The sequence below is a fragment of the Heteronotia binoei genome, chromosome 17, assembly GCF_032191835.1.
Source record: "Heteronotia binoei isolate CCM8104 ecotype False Entrance Well chromosome 17, APGP_CSIRO_Hbin_v1, whole genome shotgun sequence".
Lineage (NCBI taxonomy): Eukaryota > Metazoa > Chordata > Lepidosauria > Squamata > Gekkonidae > Heteronotia > Heteronotia binoei.
In genome coordinates this window covers 56565183-56588647 of record NC_083239.1, presented here as the reverse complement: position 1 = coordinate 56588647, position 23465 = coordinate 56565183, and the positions used below count along the sequence as shown (strand labels likewise).

At 56.8% G+C, this 23465-nt stretch overlaps 2 protein-coding genes across 2 annotated transcripts; both read left to right on the top strand.

The window, feature by feature from the left end:
* The first annotated feature begins 1232 nt into the window (after positions 1–1232).
* AKT2 (AKT serine/threonine kinase 2) lies at positions 1233–13602 on the top strand. The gene is made up of 13 exons (XM_060258256.1): positions 1233–1324; positions 6244–6372; positions 7021–7132; positions 7452–7608; positions 7748–7879; positions 8294–8359; positions 8510–8578; positions 10441–10563; positions 10856–10984; positions 11867–12081; positions 13111–13198; positions 13304–13406; positions 13508–13602. Exons 1-13 carry the CDS (start codon positions 1279–1281, stop codon positions 13585–13587), a joined length of 1449 nt encoding a protein of 482 aa, XP_060114239.1. The 5' UTR covers positions 1233–1278; the 3' UTR covers positions 13588–13602.
* Positions 13603–16771: 3169 nt separating this feature from the next.
* On the top strand, positions 16772–21032 carry CCNP (cyclin P). Its single transcript, XM_060257806.1, has 7 exons — positions 16772–16879; positions 16927–17185; positions 18308–18414; positions 18615–18710; positions 18921–19076; positions 19358–19911; positions 20487–21032. Exons 1-6 carry the CDS (start codon positions 16772–16774, stop codon positions 19712–19714), a joined length of 1083 nt encoding a protein of 360 aa, XP_060113789.1. The 3' UTR covers positions 19715–19911; positions 20487–21032.
* The last annotated feature ends 2433 nt before the right edge of the window (positions 21033–23465 follow it).

Sequence of the window (23465 nt, the reverse complement as noted above, 5' to 3'; positions counted from 1 at the left end):
TGTTTCGCAAGCAGGTGCCTGACCATGGGGAGCCCCAGCAGGGAGAAGAGGGCTCCTTTCTGCTCGGAGGAGGAGGAGGGTTTCCTGGGGGGGGTCTCCCAGCAGTGGGAACCTGGGCGAGGGGCAGGCGGGGCCTCCAGACATTCCTTCCAAATGCATAATAGGCTGCCTCCCCCCCCCCCCCGGTCTCTGAGAGCCAGCAGTGGTTGGCGGGTGGGACGAGGATTTGGGGGAGACAGGTTCAAATCCCTGCTCTGCTGTTGCAGCTCCTTGACCGTCCCTGGACCAGCCACACCCACTCGGCCCTGCCGGTCTCAGCAGGTGGCTGTGAGGATAGAAGGGGGCATGGCACAGGCCAGTCTGGCTCCCCCTTAGGCAGAACAGGGGGGCTGCAAATTGAAATGGGTATCCTTACCCATTCAGAGGCTTCCTGTGGGCATGGGAGTGCAGAGGAGCGGGGTTCCCCCAGAGGCCTTGCCATGGGTTTCTTTGGAGCATGTGAGGCAGCCCTGCTATCTCCCCTGAGGGGGGCTGCTGCTGAAACCTCCTCCCCCCAGTGCTGGCTCAGGAGACCTCCTTGCCCCCAGCTTGCCAGGCTGGCTTGTGGGCTCCTTTCTGACCCCAGAGTTAATCCCATCAGGTGCCTGGAATTAATCTTTCTCTCGCTGTTTGTTTTTGCTCCAAGGGTGGATGTTTTGCTCCAGCCTGGCTCTTTGATCTGAGCCTAGGGGAAGGCCTCTTATCTCTGCTGATAGCAGGGCAAGGCACACAGGGGCAGATAAGGCCGCAAGGGAAGCTGAAAAGAGAGGTGTCGAGGGAGGGGCGAGGGAGCTGATCGGCCGAGCCCAGAGGCCTGAAACCTGGGCAAACAGGCTTTGCTCTTCAGCCCTGGTTGGAGACTGGGGGTCTTCTGCAGCCCCCTCTGGGTGAGGGTGGTGGGTGGGCAGGTGCCCCTAGAGGGAGGCTCTGGCCCTGGGGACGACTGTTCCCATGACGTGGTTCCGCTACATCTCACTGCTGTGGAGGAGGAGGTGGGTGGGGGCTGCTGCCAAATGAGCCAGTCACACTTCTTGGAGGAGTCACACCGGTCGGCAGCCACTCGTGCAGAGTGTGCTTTGGCCTCTACCTGTCCTTGTCCGTCCTGGGGGTGGGGTGGGGGTCTCGCACCCAGTGCTGGTTGCCCTTTGAGGTGCATTCTGAGCCCTTCCTCTTCTCTTCTGCAGGTCACCAGAGTCAAGACCCTGCAGCAGGGAAGTGACGTGACGCCCCCACGTCAACATGAATGAGGTGTCCATCATTAAGGAGGGGTGGCTGCACAAGAGAGGTGAGCTTCTCCCCCCCCCCACCCTAGGAGCTATGTGGTGAGGTCTGGAACAAAGACTGATTGGGGGCATGGGGAACCCGGTCAACCCTCCCCCCCCCTCGCTCTGTGGTGTCTGGTGGACTGCAAGATTGACTGAGAATGCCCTCCTAGCCAGGGGAAGGGTGGTTTCTGAGTTTGCCCTGAGCCTCTCGCTGGGAGCGCATGAAAGCCCTGACTTCTGTAATAAAGCCACTCCTACTTAACCAGATTGACATTCAGTCGCTGGGGTTGAAGCCATGCTTTTGCAGTTTTACATTTTCTGATCATGGGTGATCCCTCATTTGGAAGCTGTGGGGTCTCTGTCTCTCCTAGTGCCCCAGTCCTGACCCAGCTGAGCTGCTGCCGGGAGTCTCATTGTGCAGCCGCCAGGGCTGAAGGGGAGCCCGGCCTTTTGGCAAGCCTCCTGGGCTCTCCTCCAAGGCAGAATCCACAGAACATGTCAAAGGCGGCAGCAGAGGCTGTTTGTTCGGGAGGTGAGGCCTGGAGGGGTGGCTGAAGCCTCTGGATTGCGTCAGTGGGTGCTGGGGGGAGGGGTAGCACTGGTGGTGTTGGGGCTGATTGCACGGCCGTTTGGCCCTTCCAGCTATCCTTCACTGACTGTTGCAACAACTGCAAACATTCCCCCCCAAAAATACCCAGAAAACTTAACTGATGCCCTAAATACAGGGTGATCTGGTTTTAGCTTTTTTATATCCTCGGATATGGTAAACAAGTTCTGATCCCATGTCAATCTTATGTCCCAGAATTAAGAAAAAAATACTTGAACTGAAATATTTGAGGCGGGATCAATAATGTGGTTGAGCCGTTGTTTTGAGCAGGAACACAGTTCCGGCTGGCTTGGCATCAGGGGGTGTGGCTTAATACACAAATGAGTCTCTGCTGAGCTTTTTCTACAAAAACCCTCACCCCTCGTTATGTTCAAACAAACGTAAAACTCCATATGGAAATTCTCTTTACCAAAATGATACTTGTGATGGGTTTGAGACAGCTTGGTGTGTGCGGCCCTGACACTGTGGAGACACGAGAAAAGGACGGTGCTTGTTAGGCCATGAATGTGGGTCCTGCTCCCCTGTAGCTCTTCCACCGAGGCACCTGTTGGTTTGGGGTGACAGTCTCCCTTCTGCCATGAGAGAGGGGTCAGAAGCATTTACTGTATTTTTCAGACCGTAAGGCGCTCTGGACCACAGGACGCACCTTCCTCCTGGGGGACGATCCACTGCCTCCGCCTCCGATCCCGGCGCTTGCTTTAAGCATCAGAGCTGGAGCCAGGCAGACAGGCACGGAGGAAGCACCTGCCCCCTCCGCAAACCCAGTGCTTCGCAAGCGCCGGCTGTGGAGGGGGCAGCGTGCTTCCTCTGTGCCTGTCTGCCTGGCTCCAGCTCTGATGCTTAAAGCAAGCGCTGGGATCGGAGGGCGGAGGGAGCGATCCTGGCGCTTGCTGTAAGCGTCAGAGCTGGAGCCAGGCAGACAGGCACGGAGGAAGCACACTGCCCTCTCCGCAGCTGCCGCTCATGAAGCGCTGGGTTTGCGGTGGGGGCAGCGTGGAGCGTTCCCAGCGCTTGCTGGAAGAAGCTGGAGCCAGGCAGGCAGGCTCGGGGGAAGCGCCGGGATCGGAGGCAGAGGCAACGCCCCCCCCCCCAAGGAAGGTATCTTCGCTCCATAAGACGCACACACTTTTCCCCCCACTTCTTTTGGGGGGGAAAGTGCATCTTATGGTCCGAAAAATACGGTAATTTAGATTTGACTGGTACAGCCAATTAGGAGAAGTGATCTGGATTTTTTAAATATGGGTTATTATGTGCGTTTCTGAAACATACATGTGCTCTCTCACACAGTTCCTAAGAATAATTGCCTGGAAAACATGTGTTACAACTTTGAAACTGCTTGCCTAATATTATATTGGCAACAGCATTCATTAGTTGTTAATTTTGTGAAACAACGAACTTTTAGACATTTTCTGTGGAAACAAAGCACAATTCAGACAATTTTCACCCCCCCCCCCCCCCCCCCCAAAACAACCAATCTCTCTGACTGGGTTACTTCAGCTCCGAGGCAATGCCGCTGGGGGAGCCTGAAGCACAGTGCAGGTGAGACGTTGCTCCGTGGGGTTAATGAGAGGCAGCCTTGTCTGTCTTCATTTCTCTTCCACGTGGAGCTTCAAGCAGCCTGCAATATAGAGCTGGTAAACTGAAGCTTAATCTGGACAAGATGGCAGCACTGCTGCTGGGCCGAAGACCTGACCGGGGGGGCGGGGTTTAAGGTGTCACCTGTTCTGGTTGGGGCAGGCCTGCCGTCCGGGGGCCCTCTGTTGCTGGAGGAGGTGGCCTCTGTGACCCCGAGTGTCTTTTGCCAGCTTGGACTGCGTAGCCAACGGCCGCCTTTCCTGGGCAGAGAAGATCTGGCCAGAGCGGCATGTGCGTGCCCTGGTCGCATCTAGTTGAATCCCTGCAGGGCTGCCCTTGAAATGTGTCGGTGTTGACCTGAATAGGTTGCAGGGACCATATTCTTCCAGTCTCGGCCCATCTGTGGCTGGCTTCCGATCTGTTTCCAGGCACAAGTCAAGGGGCTGGCCTTGACCTTCAGAGCCCTACATGGTTTGGGACCAACATACCTGAAGGACCACCTAATTCCTTATGAACCCACCCAGCCCTTACCGTCATCTTCAGAGGCCTTGCTCTGGGTGCCACCTTGGGCTTTTTGAGACCGAGTGGGTGGCAACCCGGGAGACAGGGCCTTCTCAGTCATGGCACCAGAGCTCAGGAATTCTCTTCCCGGAGGGATTGGTCTCTTCCCTTCCGTTGCTGTCTTCTGACAGCGAATGTATCATTTGGCATTCCCTCCGTGGTCCCTTGTTCTGAACCAAAGTTTTTGTGTTTCATATGTTTTTAGCTGGGTGGTGGTTGTTGTTTTACTCTTTTAAAAATTGTTTGAATGATGTATGCTTGGGAGGTAGTTGGTTTTAATGGGCCTGTGGGGTCATTTTTTGCCCTGGCCCGTATGGCCCTGACTCCCCGTCTTTTCGGGTCTCGGAACTAAGGGAGGTCAGCCCTGGTTGGTCTTTGAAGGGGAGACCCCCCCCAAGGAAGGCCAGGGCAGGTGCGCAGAAGCAAGCAACCCCTCTGACTGCCTCTTGCCCCCACGAGGGCCCCAGAACAGCCAGCTGGGACTTGAGGGCCCTTTCCAGCAACACGGAACAGGATTTTAAAGTTTCATAAAGGCATGATATAAATTCCATAAATAGTAAGAACAAAATACATAAACCAAAATTTAAAACCACTAGTAATTTGATGAGCCCCGTTTGGCATCTTCTCTGTGCCGTCCCTGTGGACCTCGACCCTCCCTGACCTATAGCCCTGAGTGAGGGTTGGGGTGGAAGGACCAGAGATTCCCCCTGAGTCCTGGCCGGGCTCTCCAGGATCTTTATCCCCCCTGTGTAGTCCTCTTCTCCTCAGCCTCCGCGCCCCCCTGAGCTGGTGCTTCCCTTGTGAGGCTCCTCTTGGGCTGGCTGGGGCTCCTTCCAGCACATTCCTTCTCCCTGCAGACAAATATAGATGGCAGCTGGTGGTCTCCAGGCCTGCCTGCAGGCTATTTTGGTCCTCCATGACAAAGCACAGCTTCTGGACACCAAGCAGGCCTCCCTGCCCTCCCTCCCCCCGAGAGCTCTGTGAGGCTGCAGAATGCGGGCTGTGGGCTGGGAGGACCAGGGTCTCAGAGGGCTCAGAGGCAGATCCTTCTGCGTTGCTCTTCTGCTTGCAGAGAAGAGTTTGACCAAGCAAAGGCAAGCAGGATTGAAGCCCCGTTGGTAATTTGGGTTGCAACTGAGAGGGGTTGGGGTAGGACCCTGGCCTCTGGAACTCCCATCCAGGTTTTAAGAAGTAGTTGAAAAGCTTCTGCATGCATCTGCACACTTTGTGCCCCCCCCCTCAAGAGGGTTCTTGGCCTCCCCATGCAAGGCTTCTCCTCTCCCCCTCCCCATCAACGGTTCCTGTGTGCAAAGATGGAGACAATAAGGAAAAAAATCATAATAAATTAGAAAATAGAAAAAAGATTAATAGATTAAAAACAAATGTATTGTATTATCAATATAGAATAACATAGATTACCAGCTAATGTATTTGGACTAACTAATTTCAATCTTAATTCTTCAGTATATTGTTTTGTTTTATTACTTTGTGTTGTTCGCCTTTTTTTGTGTGTGTTTATTGTCATGTCTGTATTGTTAATTAAGAGCCCCGTGGTGCAGAGTGGAAAAGCTGCAGTACTGCAGTCAGAGCCCTCTGCTCCACAACCTGAGTTCGATCACAGCGGAAGCTGGGTTCAGGTAGCCGGCTCCAGGTTGACTCAGCTTTCCATCCTTCTGAGATCGGTAAAATGAGCACCCAGCTTGCTGGGGGGGAAGTGGAGATGACTGGGGAAGGCAAGGGCAAACCACCCCGTAAAAAGTCTGCCTTGAAAACGCTGTGAAAGCAACGTCACCCCAGAGTCGGAAACGACTGGTGCTTGCACAGGGGACCTTTCCTTTACCTTTTTATATTGTTAATTAAAACTATAAATAAAAGAACCCCAGTTCTCGTGTGTGGAAGAGTTGCTGCGGAGATGTTAACCAACCTGGCATGGCATAATCTGCCTAGATGCTGCTGCTGCACCCAGCCCCCTCCCTGCCGGCACTTGCCACACAGGATTGGGGAGAGTGCATGAAATGGGGTGCAGGTGGCCCCTCCAGGTGGGAATCAGAGCCGCAGCAGGGGCCTGTTTCAAAGCCGGCCTGGGGGTGCACTTTGCCTGCTCACCATTTCCATTCCGCTCCTTCACCAGACTTGGGGGGGGGCAACACAGACTTCTCTGAAGAGAGCCTTGTCCCCAACCCTTGTGCTTTCCAGGTGAATACATCAAAACTTGGCGGCCCAGGTACTTCCTGCTGAAGAGCGATGGGTCCTTCATTGGGTACAAGGAGAAACCTGAAACGTCTGAGCACAGCTTGCCCCCTTTGAACGACTTCTCTGTGGCAGGTGCGTTGCTCATGTTCATCCACATCCAGTGATGGTGCTCTGGGTCTCAGCCGCGCAGGGGGAGCCTGGGTGTGCCCTGCAGAAGGGTCCAGGTTCTTCACCCCGGCAGCAGCTCCGGTTAAAAGGACCAGAGGCTGTTCTCTCCTTCAGACCCGGGAGAGTGGCTGCCCACCAGAGGAGCCAGAACTGTCCTTGGTAGTCCTGGGGTCCGGCTTGGGAGAAGGTAGCATCGTGTGTTTGGGGAGGGGAGGGGAGGGGGGGTGGTTGAGAAGGACTTTCCAGCAGGCTCTGGAGAGCTGCCGCAGCTCAAGCCAGTGAGGTGCCCAGGGCCTGTGGTGTTCTGTGCAGATGGTGGATCAGAAGGGAGAAGGCAGCAAGGGCTGGAGGAGTGCATTGAATGGAGCTGAATTGCCCCCAAGGCTGGCTCTTCCTTTCCCCTCCTGCTGCCCCCTGCCAGAGGGCCTTGCAGGGCTGCTGCGTGGGGGGAGGGAGGTGTCAGCATAAGGGGTGGGAGCTTGGGGCCTTCCTGGGCTCTGCACTTGCCGCAGAGGAGGAGAGGTTTCCCAGCATCCCCTGGGGCTGTAGCGGGGGTGGGGGTGGGGGGAGGGGCTCCAGCTCAGACAGCCCCTCCTTCTCCCTACCTCGCAGAGTGCCAGCTCATGAAGGCGGAGCGACCCCGGCCCAACACCTTCATCATCCGCTGCCTGCAGTGGACGACCGTCATTGAGAGGACCTTCCACGTGGACTCCCCCGAAGAGCGGTGAGCTGGGCTTGCAGCTGCCCTCAGCTGGGAGAATTTACGATGATGATGTTTGTTTCTATTCCGCCCCTTCCCCAGAGGGGCTCGCAGCAGAGCACAACATGAATGATGAAATTTGCTCTCTGCGCAGGCAGACGCTGCTGGGGGGCGGCAGCTAGAAGCCACTGAGGGGCCCGTAAGGCTGCTCAAGCCCATCTCTTGAGGTCTCTTTGCGGGGGCCCTCCTGTGATACTGAGCCCTAGAGCTTAGCTGTGCTTGGCGGGGTGGGTGGAGCACATCTTTCTGCCTGCCACCCGCAACTCCCCTGTGTCGTCCCCAGCGAGGAGTGGATCCGGGCCATTCAGATGGTTGCCAATAGCCTGAAGAACCAGGAGCCGGAAGAGGACCGGATGGACTACCAGGGCGGCTCTCCCGGGGGCAGCACTGGGGCAGAGGAGATGGAAGTGGTGGCTGTGACCCAGGCCCGGGCCAAGGCGGTGAGAGGCTGGTGGGGCAAAGAGGAACTGGGGCTTCTGGGCCCCTTGGGGCTGGACTGGGAAGAGGTGGGAGGGCTGGCATCTGACCCTCCTCCCTCCCCATCTCTCCCTCTCCGTCCCTCCCTCCCTCCCACCCCAGACAATGAACGACTTTGACTACCTGAAGCTCCTGGGCAAGGGCACTTTTGGGAAGGTCATCTTGGTGCGTGAGAAGGCCACTGGGCGCTACTACGCCATGAAGATCCTGCGCAAAGAAGTCATCATCGCCAAGGTCTTGTTGGGCTGTGGGGGGAGAGCAGCAGCGGCAGCAGAGGGAGCATTGCTTTCTGCCTTCAGGGGGCTGGGGTTCTGAATCCTGTTCTGTGGGGGGCTTCCAAGAATGGCCTCAGGCTCCTCCTGCCATCCACCCACCTCCAGGCTCAGCTGCAAGGGTCAGGCTGTCTTGCCCTGGCTGCTCAGCTGAGGAAAACTGCACCTCTGGGATTCCCTCTGATGCTCTTCCCCATAGAGAAAGGCATGTGAAGCCAGCTTGCCCCAGGGCGTGTGTTGCTGTGGCCCCCCCTGCAGTGCAAGCGGGGTGCTGGTTCAGAGTCTGGTCCACTGCAGGAGAAGGCCGCCTTGGGGGGCTTGTTGGGGATTGATTCTGCGGCTGAAGTGACGGCCGATGCTTCTCTCTCCCCTCAAGGACGAGGTGGCCCACACTGTCACTGAGAGCAGAGTCCTGCAGAACACCAGGCACCCTTTCCTCACGGTATGTGGATCAGGGCCTTGATTTGGGGTGGGGGGGAGGCGGGGAGGGCAGGTTTTCCTCCACCTTCCCCAGCCATGGCAAGGAGGGGCTGCTGCAGCTGCTGCTTCTCAGGGGTGACTCGGTTCCTTCCTTCCTTCCCTCCCTCCCCAGGCACTGAAATATGCATTCCAGACCAACGACCGCCTCTGCTTTGTCATGGAGTACGCAAATGGAGGGGAGGTAGGGCTCCTTCTGGGCTTCTCTCACATCCGGGTGGTGAATCTGGACCGCACAGTTCTCTAAGAACGGTTCTTTTAAAATGATTTGCTCCCAGATATCTGTCTCCCTGAATCTATCAGATAAAGATTGCTCCCAGATACCTATCTCCCTGAATCTGTCGGATAAAGATTGCTCCTAGATATCTATCTCCCTGAATCTGTCGGATAAAGATTGCTCCTAGATATCTATCTCCCTGAATCTGTCGGATAAAGATTGCTCCTAGATATCTATCTCCCTGAATCTATCAGATAAAGATTGCTCCCAGATATCTATCTCCCTGAATCTATCAGATAAAGATTGCTCCCAGATATCTATCTCCCTGAATCTGTTGGATAAAGATTGCTCCCAGATATCTATCTCCCTGAATCTATCAGATAAAGATTGCTCCCAGATATCTATCTCCCTGAATCTGTCGGATAAAGATTGCTCCTAGATATCTATCTCCCTGAATCTATCGGATAAAGATTGCTCCCAGATATCTATCTCCCTGAATCTATTGGATAAAGATTGCTCCCAGATATCTATCTCCCTGAATCTATCGGATAAAGATTGCTCCCAGATATCTATCTCCCTGAATCTGTTGGATAAAGATTGCTCCCAGATATCTATCTCCCTGAATCTATCAGATAAAAATTTTCCCAGATATCTATCTCCCTGAATCTATCAGATAAAGATTGCTCCCAGATATCTATCTTCCTGAATCTGTCGGATAAAGATTGCTCCCAGATATCTATCTCCCTGAATCTATCGGATAAAGATTGTTTGCAACCTTTTATTTTGATAGTACAAGTGAATTGTGAGTTCTATTCTTAGTGAACTAAGATTAGCAAACCAGGCAGAAAACTTTCAGAGATTTAGTTATCTTTTATTGGGAAAAGAAATAATTTTCTTAAACGTTAGAAAATACAAGCATGTGAAAATTAACTCTGTAACGGCTGCAAAAGGAAGTGCCAATAAATCCAGATCTCCTGGCCTTTCTCAACCCTGTTTGAACAAGTAGAATATAAAGCAAACCAGATTCCTGATTAGCTGGGTTCGAGTTCAGTAGCACCTTATAGACCAACAGGGTTCGGGTGGGATAGAAGCTTTCGTAAGCTCACACCCGAAAATCGTATTGGCCTCTCAGGTGCTCCTGGACTCGAACCCAGCTCTTCTGCTGAAGACCAACATGACTACTCTCTGAAGCAGATTTCAGGTTATTGTCTTAAACTGCTTTGAGGAATTTTTCCGTAAACCCAAGTCACACATACAACCAGAAAACTCACCTAATATATTCTGAGAATTCCATTCAGAGAAATCCGATTTGTTGTTGCATCCTTGTGTTTATATGGGAAAATAGCAGTCTTATCTTACACTAAACCTTTCCAACTTAAGCATACAATCATCATCTAGATACATAGTCAGTTCTTTAAGGACGAGATAATCTAATGTGTCTGATAATGTGCTATTTAGCCTTTTAGAAATTTGAAGGCCAAACTTAACTCTGAATCAGTCGAAAGGCAATACATGTGATATGGCTGTAGCCGTTTCAATTCATTGTCAAGGGTGAAAGGGAAACCTTATGCAAGCCCAGGAGCTTGATATGCGCTCGCAGCCATACCAGGGGAGCAAGGACACCTGCGGTTTGTTCAAGATCCTACTTCACCCCTCTGAGAGGCTGTGCTGGCCAGAAAACCCGGGCTGGAACACGATGTCCTGCCTGGGTGGACATTCACTGGCTCGCCTGGAGGGGTGCCCCTTCCTGCCCCTGTGCTTGTGGGTGGCTTTTGCCCATCTCCCCTGTTGCTGCTCACCAAGGGCTTCTGCCATCTTCCTGCCCCCAGCTCTTCTTCCACCTCTCCAGAGAGCGGGTCTTCACCGAGGACCGAGCCCGCTTCTACGGGGCTGAGATAGTGTCTGCCTTGGAGTACCTCCACTCGCGGGATGTCGTTTATCGAGACATCAAGGTAATGCTGTGCGGGAGTGCTCGGGCAGGCAGGCAGGCGCCTGGGGGTCTGGCACTGTGCCCAGCCGCGAGGGCAACCCGGGCACATGGGGCGTGTTGGGAGGGAGGGAGGGAGGAAGGGGGATATTCCTTAACTGCAGCCCCACCGTGCCAGCTGCTGTCTCTAGAACCCCCCCCCCTCGTTTCCCTCCCCACCCATGCCTCTGGCTGGTTGGTTGTCTGGAGAGATGAAGGAAGCGGCCTGCAGCTCCCCTCCTCTTCCTCCTCCTCCTCTGTGCCTTGGTTCCTTCCAGCTGGAGAACCTCATGCTGGATAAAGACGGACACATCAAAATCACAGACTTTGGCTTGTGCAAGGAGGGCATCACCGACGGGGCGACGATGAAGACCTTCTGTGGGACGCCAGAGTACTTGGCCCCAGAGGTAAGCAGAGTCCTACAGCTTGTGCAGCTGACCCAGAGGAGGGAGGGAGGGAAGGAAGGAAGGAAGACCCCCGTGGCACCTGGTGCAGCAGGAGAGCAGGCCCCCTCTGCAGTCCCTGGCAGGCAGCAGGTGCTGGGAAAGGTCTCCAGGGGAGACTGTGGAGAGCTGCTGCTGGCCAGAGCTGAGCAGGCTGCCCTGGAGAGATCCCAAGGGCCTGACTTGGCCTGGCTGTGTGCAGTCGCATGGGGTGGAGCAGCATAGGGCCAGGTCGAGCCAGCCAGCTGCCACTGCGGCCCCAGCCCCTTTCAGCACACGGCAGCTGCTGGTGCTCCAGGCGTGGCTTGCCGGGCCCTGAGCGATCCCGCGGAGCCTGCCTGCAAGGAGCCAGCTGCTGCTGCTGAGCCGCTGCCCCCCCTTCCGCGGAGGAGCCTTGAGCAACACTGAACCAAAAACATGGGCTGGCCCCAGTGGAGAGAGGCCTGGTGGGTGTGTGGGAGGAAGGAGGAGGGCAGGACCAGTCCTCTCAGGCTGGGAATCCCCTTGGGGAGGCCAGAGAACTGCCCACTCCTCTCGGGAGCTTTCACACACACACACTTCTAATCCACTTTCAGTGCCCTTTGCCATTGGATTTTATTGTATGAAAGTGGATTGAAACTGTGTTACTTAGCATGTGTGAAAGCGCCCAGCTGCCTGGTTCTTTGGGTCTGGAGTGTTAACGCCGTAGGCTCTGAGGAGCTTCAGGGTGAGAAATGTCTCCACGGTGTCGGAGTGCGGATGGGCAGGAGGAGCTGCCAAGTTGTGTCCAAAGCTGCCCCCCTCTTCCTTCCTGCCTTTGCTGCCCCCCCCCCCCGAGGTGCTGAGCAGCTCTCTCCTCTCCCACAGGTGCTGGAAGACAACGACTACGGGCGGGCTGTGGACTGGTGGGGCCTGGGGGTGGTCATGTACGAAATGATGTGTGGGCGCCTCCCCTTCTACAACCAAGACCACGAGCGCCTCTTTGAGCTCATCCTGATGGAGGAGATCCGCTTCCCACGCACCCTGAGCCCGGAGGCCAAGGCCCTGTTGGCTGGCCTGCTCAAGAAGGATCCCAAGCAGAGGTGGGCAGGCACGGGGAGCTCTGGGCCTCCAGGGGCTGCCATCTTTGGGCCAGGCCTGGCTTCAAAACAGAGGTCTGGAGCAGGGCTGTCGAACTCATCTGTTATGAGGGCCGGATCTGACACAAATGAGACTTTGTTGGGCTGGGCCTTGTCTGTACCTGTTTATGACTAGGGAGCAGAGAGAGAAACTTGACAAACGACACAGAACAAACACAGTTAAATATTTTTTTAAAAAAAACCCCTTAAAACATTAGCACTCGTTGGTCATAAAGGTGCTTTCTTTTTATCTCTCCCAGGGGATCCAGGGAACTGGGCAAAGAAAGCTCCGGCTTCCTTCCCTCCTTCTCCAGGGGACGAGGAGGGGGAGGAGCCTCAGCCAACAGAAGGAAGAGAGGCTTGGCTCAGTAGCTCTGCTGTGGGATTGAGAGAGCCTGGCAAAGCAAGCTCAGGTTTCCCCCCCCCCCAAAGGGAGGAACCTCAGCCAACGGAGAAAAGAGAGGTTTTGCCCTGTAGCTCCTGTGCAGTTGAGCAAGCCTTGCAAAGCATGCTGTGACGCAGAAGGAAGCAAGAGAGAAGGAGAAGGAAGCAGATAACAGCCAGTTGCTTGAGGGCTGATAGGAGCCCTCTGGGGGCCTGATTCGGCCCCTGGGTCGCCTGCTTCGGTGGGGAGGGCGGGATATAAATGAAATAAATAAAGAGATGTCTGACACCCCTGGTCCAGAGCATGAGCAGCATTAACCAAGCAGGTGGATCTGGGCCACCCAGCTCAGGGCAGTGGTGGATTCTCTGGTGATGCTGAATTCTCAGTCCTCCGTTGGGTGGGATCCAGAGATCTGGTGGAGGCTAGGGAGCATGCAGCACATAATGTGTTCCCTGGGGCAGTGCCCAGCCTCCATTCGTTTGGGCCGGGAGAAGGCAGCCTCCCTCTGCTGTGGCCAGTTGGGCAGAGACTGCCTTGTGAGGAGTCTTGGGCAGCCCCAGCGGCTGTCTCTCCTGGGCAGCAGGAACCAACCCCTTTGCCTGTTGCAGGCTTGGTGGAAGCCCCAACGATGCCAAGGAAGTGATGGAGCACCGCTTCTTTGCAGCCGTCAACTGGCAAGACGTGGTCCAAAGGAAGGTGAGGGGCAGGAATGTCTGGGGAGGGCTGGCTTCCTCCCACTCCCCCGCTCTGGGTTGCAGATGGCCTGCTGAGCCCCGGAGCAAACGGCCTCTTCCCTTGCAGCTCATCCCTCCCTTCAAGCCCCAGGTGACCTCTGAAATTGACACCCGGTACTTTGACGATGAATTCACGGCACAGTCGATAACCATCACCCCACCTGACCGATGTGAGTCGAAGGCAGCCCTCCTTCCCTTCCCTTCCCTTCCCTGGTGTGTGGGGGGTCTGGGGTCAGCCATGACCCAGCTGCTGCGTCTTCTTGGCCCACAGATGACAGCCTGGACTCGCTGGAGGCAGACCAGAGGGCCCACTTCCCGCAGTTCTCCTACTCGGCCAGCATCCGGGAGTAGGCGGGCAGCGGTCCCCTCCCCCTGGGAGAGCCCCTCGAGGAGCAGAGAGATCCCCTGGGGCTGGTTCTGCAGCAGCACGCACACAGCACACCCCCTGGCTCCTGGGGGACTGGACTGACTTCACCAGCCCTGCCTGCCTTCCCCTGAAGAGTCCGGAACTTGCCACAGCAAGGAAGTGGGGCTCTCTGTGCCCAGGGCCTCCCGGCTCTCAGCCCCGCTGGCATTTTAAAGGAGAGCAGTCTGGGGGCCGCAGCAACAGCTTCCAAAGACTCCGTGCCCTGCCATGGGGGCTGTTCTCTGAGGTTTCCTTGGGAGTTTCTCTGGAGCCCCTCGGAGCCAGGGGAGGGGTTTCCAGTGAGCTTGCTTGTGGACGGACCGGAGGGAATCCCTTTGGAGCAACACACTGCCACGTGGCGTACCAAAAAAGGCACATTTTGTGAAGGGGGGGCATTGTGGCCCCACAGCCTGCGTGTTGAATGTGGGATGCCCTCCTGCCACCAGGAGGCACTAGAGCCAACGCTGGCTGTGCTCTCTGCTAGGTGCCTCTCCTGCTCAGACTGGTCCCTTGTGCAACAGGGGGAGAGAGAGAGAGAGACAGCCCAGCCGGCTGCCAGCAGCTGCGCCCTCCTTGGCGACGAAGTTTCCAGCTCCTCTGCGCTTGGTGCATGGCCCCCCAGTGAGCTGGGGCAGGGGGGCGTCTTTTGCCCACGCAGTTGTGGACTTTGCCGCTGCCTTAGCTCAAGGGCAATGCATGCCCAGCACCCGTTGCTTGGTTCCTGGGCCCTGCTCTCTAGGATCCATTCTCTGCAAACTGGGCCGCCCAAACAGCTGCCTCGTTCCTGCCCTACCAGCAGCAGCTGCTCCCCCTTTGGGCTCCGTGCTTTACGCTGGCAGAGGGGAGGAAGCCCCAAGGCCCCGCCTTCTCCTCCGCATCTCCACTCTTGCATCTCAAGAGGAACCTTGGCTTCTCCATCCTGCCCCAAACGAGCAGTGCTCTGGCTTTGCTGTGCAGCTGCCACATCAAAGGGGCAAGCAGCTGCCCCACGTCTGCACGGTGCCTTGCCCCCCCACCACCACCACGGGCCACTTCCAGCTGGCCGGGTCGCCCAGGCCTCTCTGCGGCGGATCCCTTCTCCCTTTGGCAGGAGGGGGGTGCCCAGACACTCAGCCCATTTGCTCCCGGCTGCCTCTTCCGTTGCTGGCAATGGATGGCTTCCCTCAGGGCAGCTGGCCTCTTTGGGTTTGGCTTCCTCCTTGCCCCCTCCCCCGCCGGCTGGCCTGTGTCTCTGCTTGGGCCCTGTTGTGGAGGGGGGGGCGGGGCTGGATAGGCAGGCCTCCTCCTTGAGCCCAGTGGTGGCTCTTTGCACCTGCAGAGCGCCCCCCTAGACTCCTGTTGACATTTCAGAAACAGCAGGTGAGCCTTAGAGGAGGCCCCCCCGAGCCAGCTCACCTTTCCTGGAAGGCTTCAGATCCCCCCCCCCAATGTCTTTCCCCCGGCTCCGTCAGCCCCTGCCCTCCTCACGAGAGCCCCCCGTCTCTCATGCTGGCTAGGGAAGGAGGGGGCTGCCCCAAAGCCTCCCTGCTGCGGGTGGGGGGGGGGACGCCTTGCAGAGGAGGAGGCTGAGGACATGCCTTCTGCAGACTGTGTGTACGGGGGGGGGGGAATTGAGACAGTATTCCCCCCCCCTGGTTCCCTGCTGGTTCTCTGGGCACAGGAAGCGGCTGGCCCCGGCTGAGCAGGGGTGGGAAGTCCTCTGGGGAGTCAGAGGCTGCCTGCCCAGTCTCTGGATATAGGAAAGGTTCTGCTGTTGAGGGCAGTTTCCCCTCTGCTGGGAGAGGCAGGCAAAGGGGGAGCAGCCCCACCAGTGCTCCCTTCCGAGGTGGTTGGATGTCAGTGTGAAAGGTGGGGCTTGGGGGGGGGGGGTGCCTGCCTCATCTCCTGGCTGGGGCGGCTCCTCCACTCCTGCTGCTGCTGCTGCACAAGGCCTGGGAGCTGTTGGGGCCCATCCTGTAGGCAGCGGCACAGGGGCTGGAGTCTGGCTTTGCATTGCCCGTACCTTCTCCTTGGTGGGCAGCCAGTGGTCCCCAGGGCAGAATGCATCTCCTGGTGTCGGGGGTGGGGAGAGTGTCTGCAGGAAAGCCTTGGAGGTCTCTCTGGGCCTCAGGACCACCACCTGCCCCCTTCTCCATGCGGACGGGGCTCTTTTCTTGCAGGGGGGGGGGAGAGCCCCTCCTGTCCCCACGCGGGTGCCTTGCCACCTTCAAGCGCCTTTTCTCTGAGTGGGGGGCCTTCTTTCCCTGCCCTCCTGGTGGCCCCTTGGGCTCTGCCGCTCGCTCACCTGGGCTGCTGGAGGGAGGGACAAGCCCTGTTTGCAGCAGACCCACGGTGGAGCTAGTCTCCGTGGAGGGGAGCCTCAGCTGGCCCGGTCAAGGCTGAATGGGCTGTCTTTCCAAAGAGCCTTCAGGGAGGTCTGCTGGCCTTTGCCTGGGCCTTCCACTCCCCGGCCCCTTCTCCGGCCCTCAAGTGCCCACTTGCCATCGCCCAGCCTGGAGCTCTGGGCACGGGGGCTCGGCCTTTTGGATTCCAATAATGCTGTATAGGAACTCTTGGGAGCCAGACGAAGGTGCCTCTGGATTCCAGGGAACCCTGGAGAGAGAGTCTCTCTCTTTTTTTACTCTTTACATTGGGTTTTTTAAGAAATAAAAATAAAAGCGTTCTTTCTGTTTCTAGAGCTGTGATAGTTGAAGTTTGTTAACTTAATCCTGGCTTTGCAGTAGGGAGGCGCCTTAGTGTGAAGAAGCCGGCTCTGGTGCTGCGGGGTGTTTTTCGGCACTGGAAACCAGCAGCCCCCCTCCCCCCCGCCCCCACTCGAGCTCAGTTTGTAGAAGGGGGGGGGGGCGGTGGTGCTGCTCGCTTGGCTTCTGTAGGCCCCAGAAGGCCAGCCTCTTCCCTGGGTTTGTACGGTACAAGCAATAAAACGGTTCTGTTTTGTTTCCAGCTGGTGTGCTGCTGTTCTTGGGGGGGGAGGGGGGTGCAGCTGGGCAGTAGCTGGTGCTGACGGGGGGGGGTCATTCTGCTGGGGTCCCCTCCCTCCCCCCACCGTGGCTGCTGACTCCCACCCATCGTTGCCTCTCCCCCCGCCCCCCCCCCCCAAAGAAGCAAAGGAACACAGGAAAAAGGCCAATGGTGAATGTGGCTTCTCGCTGCGCTGCGGGAAGGTTTCCGTGGGGGCTGGCTGGGAGCCCCGTGCTCTGCAAGCGGGGCTGGGCTGCTCTCAACGGGCCCCTCTGGGTCTTGCCCTGTGCCCGGGACTCCCCTTGTGCTTCTGCCCCGCGCAGAGTCGGGCCCGCTCCTCCCCTGTTCCGCCTGAGGCTCTGGCCGCGCTCTTGCGCACAGGCCGCGCTTCGTCCCGGGGCCAGCTGCGGCAGCGGCAGCCCCGCCCAGGCCCCTGCGACCCGCCCAGCCTTGCTGGCGAGAGAGGCGCCGCCCGCCCTGCTCCTGCTGCTGCTTTGCTGCCCCTGCGCCTCGCCCTGCCCTGCCTTCATGGCCAGCCTGCGGGCTCAGCCCAGCCGCCCGACGGAGCCGCTGCCGCCACGGGTACGCAGGGGATCGCTGGGCTTGGCCTCCAGAAGGCCGCTTCCATCCCGCCCCAGGCGGCTTCAGGCCCCCTCCTCCGAAGCCTGCCTGCGTCTGTCCAGTGGGGCCGGGCAGGCCCCTTGAAGAGCGGCCGAGGTGGAGGGCGGGCGGGCCTGCCTGCCAAGAAGGGAAGAGCGGGGGGGGGGGGCTCTGGGAGGAGGCCTCTTGCAGGCGCCGCGACAGGAGAGCCTTCTCTCCAGGGAGAGGCTGGTTCAGTGGCCGTTCCCAGCTCCTGCCCTGGGGGTGGGAGGAGCACCTTCCATCTGGGCGTGCCCACAAGAGAGCGGCCTCTGGCTCCACTCCGGAGGGCACCACAGACCACCCAGAGATGTCTGCAGGCTCTCCACTGGAGAAATCCTGCTGCTTGGTGTGGTTTTGCCCGCCCTGACTTTGGGCTCCTCTTGGGGGCTCCATCTCCCCCTCCCTCCCCGCCAGGGCTGGCAGTCGCCTAGGGGGCCGGCAGACTGGGGGTGCTGGGTTGGGCTGTCTCCCTCATGCCTTTCCGGAGTTTCCAGGGAGGCAGGGGCTTTCTCCCTCCCTTTGCACCCCCTGGGGGTGCAAAAGCACTGGTATGGCGCAGCAGAGGGGTGGGGAAAGAGAGTTTTGCCGAGGGCACAAAATGCTGTGGAGCCGGCACTGTGGATAACCTTCGGCCAGAGAGATCCTCTGCTTCGGGAACTGCCCCTTCTGCTCTCTGCTCTTGCTGCCACGCCAATCTTTCTTCTCCAAGGAGGGCCAGGGGAGGGACAGAGCCCTGGAGAAGTCTGGAGCTGCCTGCCCCACAAAAGCCGCTGCTGCTGCTGCAGAGACTCCTCAGTGGAGAGGTAGGGGGCTGAGGTGGGGGAGGGGAGGCAGGTGGGCTGGGCTGGGCGGCTCCTGGGCCACTGAGGCCTTGTGGTGGAGAGCTGCAGGTCCATCACTCCCGGTGGTCCATCCAGACTGCACAGCCCCTTCTCTGCAGTGAGAGGCTCCAGCCAATCCCCCCGGGCCTCCTTCAGGGTGCTGCAGCATCCTGGTCTCCAAAAAAGACCCCCCCCGCCCGACTGACTGATGTTCCCCTCTCCCCCCCCCCCCGCTCTTCAGTGGCCCCCCTCTCGGCATCTCTGGGCCAGGAGCTATCGCAAGCCATGAAGCGCATGGCCATGGGGGTGGAGCAGGAGTACGCCTGGGACATCTTCAGGAGCCTGATGGTGAGCTGGGGGGGCATTGCTGCCTCTTCCTGCCCTCCCATGAGACCTGAGCCAGGTGTCTCAGCAGCCTTTCCCAAGAGCTGCCCTCCCCCCCCCCCCCCCAACACTTTCCTTGCGGCTCTGGGCGCAATGGGCTCCCCCTCTTCCTTGCACTAGAGGTCCCTTCCAACTCTATGATTATGTGATTCCCCCCCCCCCAGGAGCAGCCACGGTTCAGCTTCCAAGCGTCTGACCTGCCCCACGCCCTGACTGCAGAGGGGCGGGCACTCCTCGTCGACTGGCTGGTGAAGGTGCATGTAGGTGCCCCCCTTCCCTCCCCCCATCTGGGGCCCCCAAGGGTCTGCCCCGGTGAGATTTCTCTCCTCCTCGGCCCGCCAGAGCCTCAGATGGGTTGATCTCTGGTCTCCTGTTCAAAGCCCCTCGCCCCCTGGGGGTGCCCCCAAAGAAGAGCAGAGAAAGGCAGGCGGGCCCCTCCAAACGCCTCCCCCCAACGCTTGACTCCTCAGGAGTACCTGAAGCTGGCGGACGACACCCTCTACTTGGCCGTGTACCTCATGAATGCCTACCTGAAAATGAGCAAGGTACGAGTGGCCACGCTCCAGCTCCTCAGCGTCACCTGCCTCTTCCTGGCCTGCAAGGTGGAGGAGACGTCCTGCCCCCAGGTAGGGTCCGGGCAGCCTCCTTGGTCTAATCTGGCTGGCCAGTGGCGGGGGGGGGGGGCGGTTTGACCACCTGCCACCCCATCCTAGGAGGGGCAGGAGCCAGCAAATGAGGTCTGTGAAGCCCCAGCCTGAGCTTGGCCCCCCGTGGTGTAGGGGTCAGGATGCTGGGCTAGGAGCCTCTACGGAAGCTCTCTGGCCATCCCGCCCCCCTTGGCCCAGGCCCTGATGGGCCCCCCTGCCTCACGCCTTCCCTGCCCTTCCTTCCTTCCTCCCTCCTCCAGCCCAGCCAGCTGTGCTTCATGACCGAGGGCACCGTCTCCCCCAAGGAGCTCTTCTGCATGGAGCGCAAGATCTTGGCCCGCCTCCAGTTTGGGCTCCACTACGCCAACCCTGTGCCGCTGCTCCACCTGCTGGCCGCAGTGGGCCGGGCCAGCCCAGAGGAAAGGAAGGGGCTTTGGGAAGGGGCGGGCCCAGTGGTGGAATCTGCTTCCTGGTTCCATGGGCGTTTGGGGTGGGCCGCCTTCCCTCCCTGCATGCTCACCGTCGCTCCTGGCACCTTGCCCACTTGGGGGGGGGGCTGGCTCAGAGGCGGGGAAGGGGGCTGCGCAGGCAGACCGCTGGCTTCTCTTTCCCACTGAGAGCTGCCTTCTTCCCTCCTTCCGCAGGTCCAGCACATGGCCATGTACTTCATGGAGCTTTCCCTGATGGAGGCAGAGGCGGTGGATGTTGAGCCAGCTCTGCTCTCCATCGCAGCCCTTGGCCTGGCACAGCGAGTCCTGGGCGACGGGGGCACCACAGGCTCACAGGAAGCTTCCCCCAGATTCCACCTGTACAGGTAAGAGAGAGCGCCAGCCCGGAGGGAGAGGGGGTCTGCCTGAGGAGTGCTTCGGAAAGGGGCAGGCTGGTTGTCCCTCCTTTTCTCATTTCTGTGCACAAATTGGTCCAAAACACCTTCTGTGGTAGCTGCAGAATTGCCCCCCCCCCCCCGTCAAAGCTTTAGGAGTTCTTCTGTGCCCAAAGCAAAAGCTACCATTTCCAAATATACCAGCAGAGCAGAAATGGAGAGGCAGAGCCTCTTCCCCCTTCCACATCACATTTCCAGGGAGAGAACCTGCCCCTGCCTCAGACTGCTTTATTCTGCCTGCCCCCCCCCCCTTGCTCTGAGGGGTACTTGGCCAGAGCTGACTCCCAGCCATTGCGGACAACTGGCTCCGTTCTTGGAAGTCAGACTTCCTCTGAGCCCCTTTCTGGCCACAAAAGCACAGCAGTCTTGCCAGCCATTCAGGCAAAGCACAGAAATCTTGGCTCAGCCTTTCGTAGGCTGTAGACCAGCTCAGCATCACCCCTTCCTGGACTCCCCCCCCCCCCGCTCCAGCCAGCCCCTGATTCTCGCCTCCCCCCTCCTTGCAGTGCGTCAGAGCTGTCTGCCGTCTATCCATCTATGGCCCGGGCCGCCATGAGAGGCTCCAACTCTGCCCTCTGCGCCACCTTCCAGAAGTACTCCAGGCCTCAGAAGCTCTGCACCAGCACCAGTTCTGCTCTCACCAACTCCACCTACTTGAGACGCTTCCTGGGAAGCCCCACCCCATGAACCAGGATTGCTGGGGGGGGCTCCTGAGGAGGGGAGGGTCTTCCTGCGGAAAGCAACGCTTCATGCACTGGTCTGGCAGGAGGGAACTCAAGGTGTCGGAGCCCCCCCTCTGCAGGGGTGCAGGAGGGGCTGAGGATCCCAAGAACAGTCGTGGGTCTTCCAGCAGACCTTGGGGGGGGGTGTTGAATATGTTTCTGGGGTGGGGGGGAGGGCTGCTGCTGCCTCTTCCAGCTGCCGTTTCCGTGTGCCTTGGAGGTTCTGCCGACCTACAGGGCTGATGTCTTGAATGTTTACAGAGCCAGTTAAAAAGAAAAAAAGTGAGACTCTAAAAGTTTATAATAAAGTGTGTGTGCTTCCCCTTTTAAGTCCTCCTTTCCTGCTGCTCTTCCATGGAGCTGTTTGCTTTTCTCTCTGCTACAAGCTCTGGTGTTCCGTTGCTGAGGAGCCGGACAGCTTCCCCCCCACATAAGAGTGGGATGAGCAGGCGAACGTTTTAAGCCCCTGCGGGGCAGACAGCGCTCTAGGGCACGGATGTCCAGCATACAGGCCAGAATCGGCCCCTTCAGGGCTCCTATCCTGCCTGCAAGCTAATGGCTTTCATCAGCTAACTGCTTCACAGCTTGCTTTTGCCCAGCTCTTTCGTCTCCTGCTTTCTGCTTCGTGGAGGAGAGACAGAAATCCAAACCTCCCTTCTCTTGATAGGCTGAGTGTTCCTCCCCCTCCTCCTCTGGGCAGGAAGGAAGGGGGACAGAAAGAGAGAGAGAGAGAGAGATGTGGCACCTTTAAGACAATTAAGTTTTATTCTAGGTATAAGTTTCCATGTGCAAGCATGCTTCAGAGGGGGAGAGAGAGAGAGAGATCCCCCTTTCCAGTTCTAACAGTTGGGGAGGGGAAGAAAGCTAACTGCACAGCTAGCAAATCTAGTCCGGGAGGGAGCGGGGAGAGTCCTGTGACACCTTTGTTTATTTACTTACCTTAAATTTTTATCCCACCCTCTCCGCAAGCAGACTCAGGGCAGCTAACAGTCTGACAAAGACCAACAAAGTTTTATTCCAGCTATAAGCTTTCTCCAGGAGGGAGGTGGATTCTAACAGGTGGAGGTGAGAAAGAAACCTAACAGCACAGCTTGCAACAGTTTTTTTAGTGGAGGGGAGGAAGAGTCCCGTAACACCTTAGCAACTAACAAAATTTGTGGCAAGGTGTGAGCTTCAGATGCAACTAGAACAGCAGTCTATCTGTCCTTATATCTTGGAGAGTGAAGTGATTTCAGATGCGTTTTTAGCAGGCATTGGTAATGAGAGAAGAAACCTAGGTCTCAATTCAGTCCAGGAGGATACAGATGCATTGTCTTGAGCTTTATTAACAGCTGCAATTCAACACTCTCTAATCTTTTGACATTCCTTTGTAAGAGAAGTGCTGTTCTTAGGTCAGCAACTTAATGTCCTGGAAAATTAAAATGTTCCTCCACTGTTTTTTTTTTTTTAATATTGTGGTTTGTAATAGCAATACAAAGAGTAAGAGTCCAAGGTCATGACCTGAGTTCGATCCCAGTGGAAGCTGGTTCAGGGAGTCAGCTCAAGGTTGACTCAGCCTTCCATCCTTCTGAGTACCCAGCTTGTTGGGGAGAACATGTAGATGACTGAGAAAGGCAAGGGCAAACCACCCTGTAAAAAGTCTGTGAGTGGAAACTGGGTTCAGGTAGTCAGCTCAAAGTTGACTCAGCTGTCCATTCTTCCAAGGTTGGTAAAATGAGTCCCCAGCTTGCTGGGAGAAAAGCGTAGATGACTGGGGAAGGCAATGGCAAACCACCCCGTAAAAAGTCTGTGAGTGGAAGCTGGGTTCAGGTAGTCGGCTCAAGGTTGACTCAGCCTTCCGGACTTCCAGGGGAGGAAAATGCCAAGCTGTGCTGCTTCTCACAACGGGACAGTCTGGAACTTCTGTTCGGGGTAGTGGAAGGCAAATTAATGCCTACTGCCTACTTTTCTCAGTTAGAGATTAGTCCAAGATATGCACAGAAAACTTTGAGGAGATTTACCTTGGCTAAAAGGGAGTCCTGGGGGGGGGGGGCTCCTTTGAGGGGTCTCCGGAGAAGAGTTGAATTTTCATCATCTGCAGAAGTTCTCAGAGTCATTTATTTGACATAAGCTCAACAGCATCCTAACCGTCTTGGACATTGCTAAACATCTAAAGCTACAGAAGACCGGTGTGGATCTGGATAATTGGCAGAAAAGGTACAGATTACTATCTTTCATTCTGGGACTATTTACAGTTAAACAGAATAAATTCAGAAGGTGGGAAACAGAAATCTAGAAAGCTTGGAAGAAGAAGGGAGGAAGAGGTAAAATTTGGACTTTGTAAATTAAAGGACAGAGCTAAAAAGTGGAAAGGAATTTATTGTTTGGTCTACTTGCGGTTTTGAAAAAAGAGCACCATCGTCACAGACCTGCAGCATATACAATCAACACAGGAAGTACGTCAAGTATCGTGAGATCTCTTTACCAGTGAAAACGAGATTTGGTGGCAAGCAAAGCAGGAAGTAGCTGACAAAAAGCCTACTCTAGGATTATAATAGCATTGAGAAACATCGGTGGCCATTGCAAGGAGGTCAAAATTTACATAATATTTTCAAAGTGTTCGGAACATTAAAAATTGTTGGAAATAATTGAGATGATGATAAGAGGATAAATACTAATGGACATATTGGACTTTATAATGGGCTTTAAAAGCCTTTAAAAGAAAAAAATTTTTTAGAAAGAAGCAAAAAGTCGCGACCGCCATTTTGAAGGATTTAAAAACTT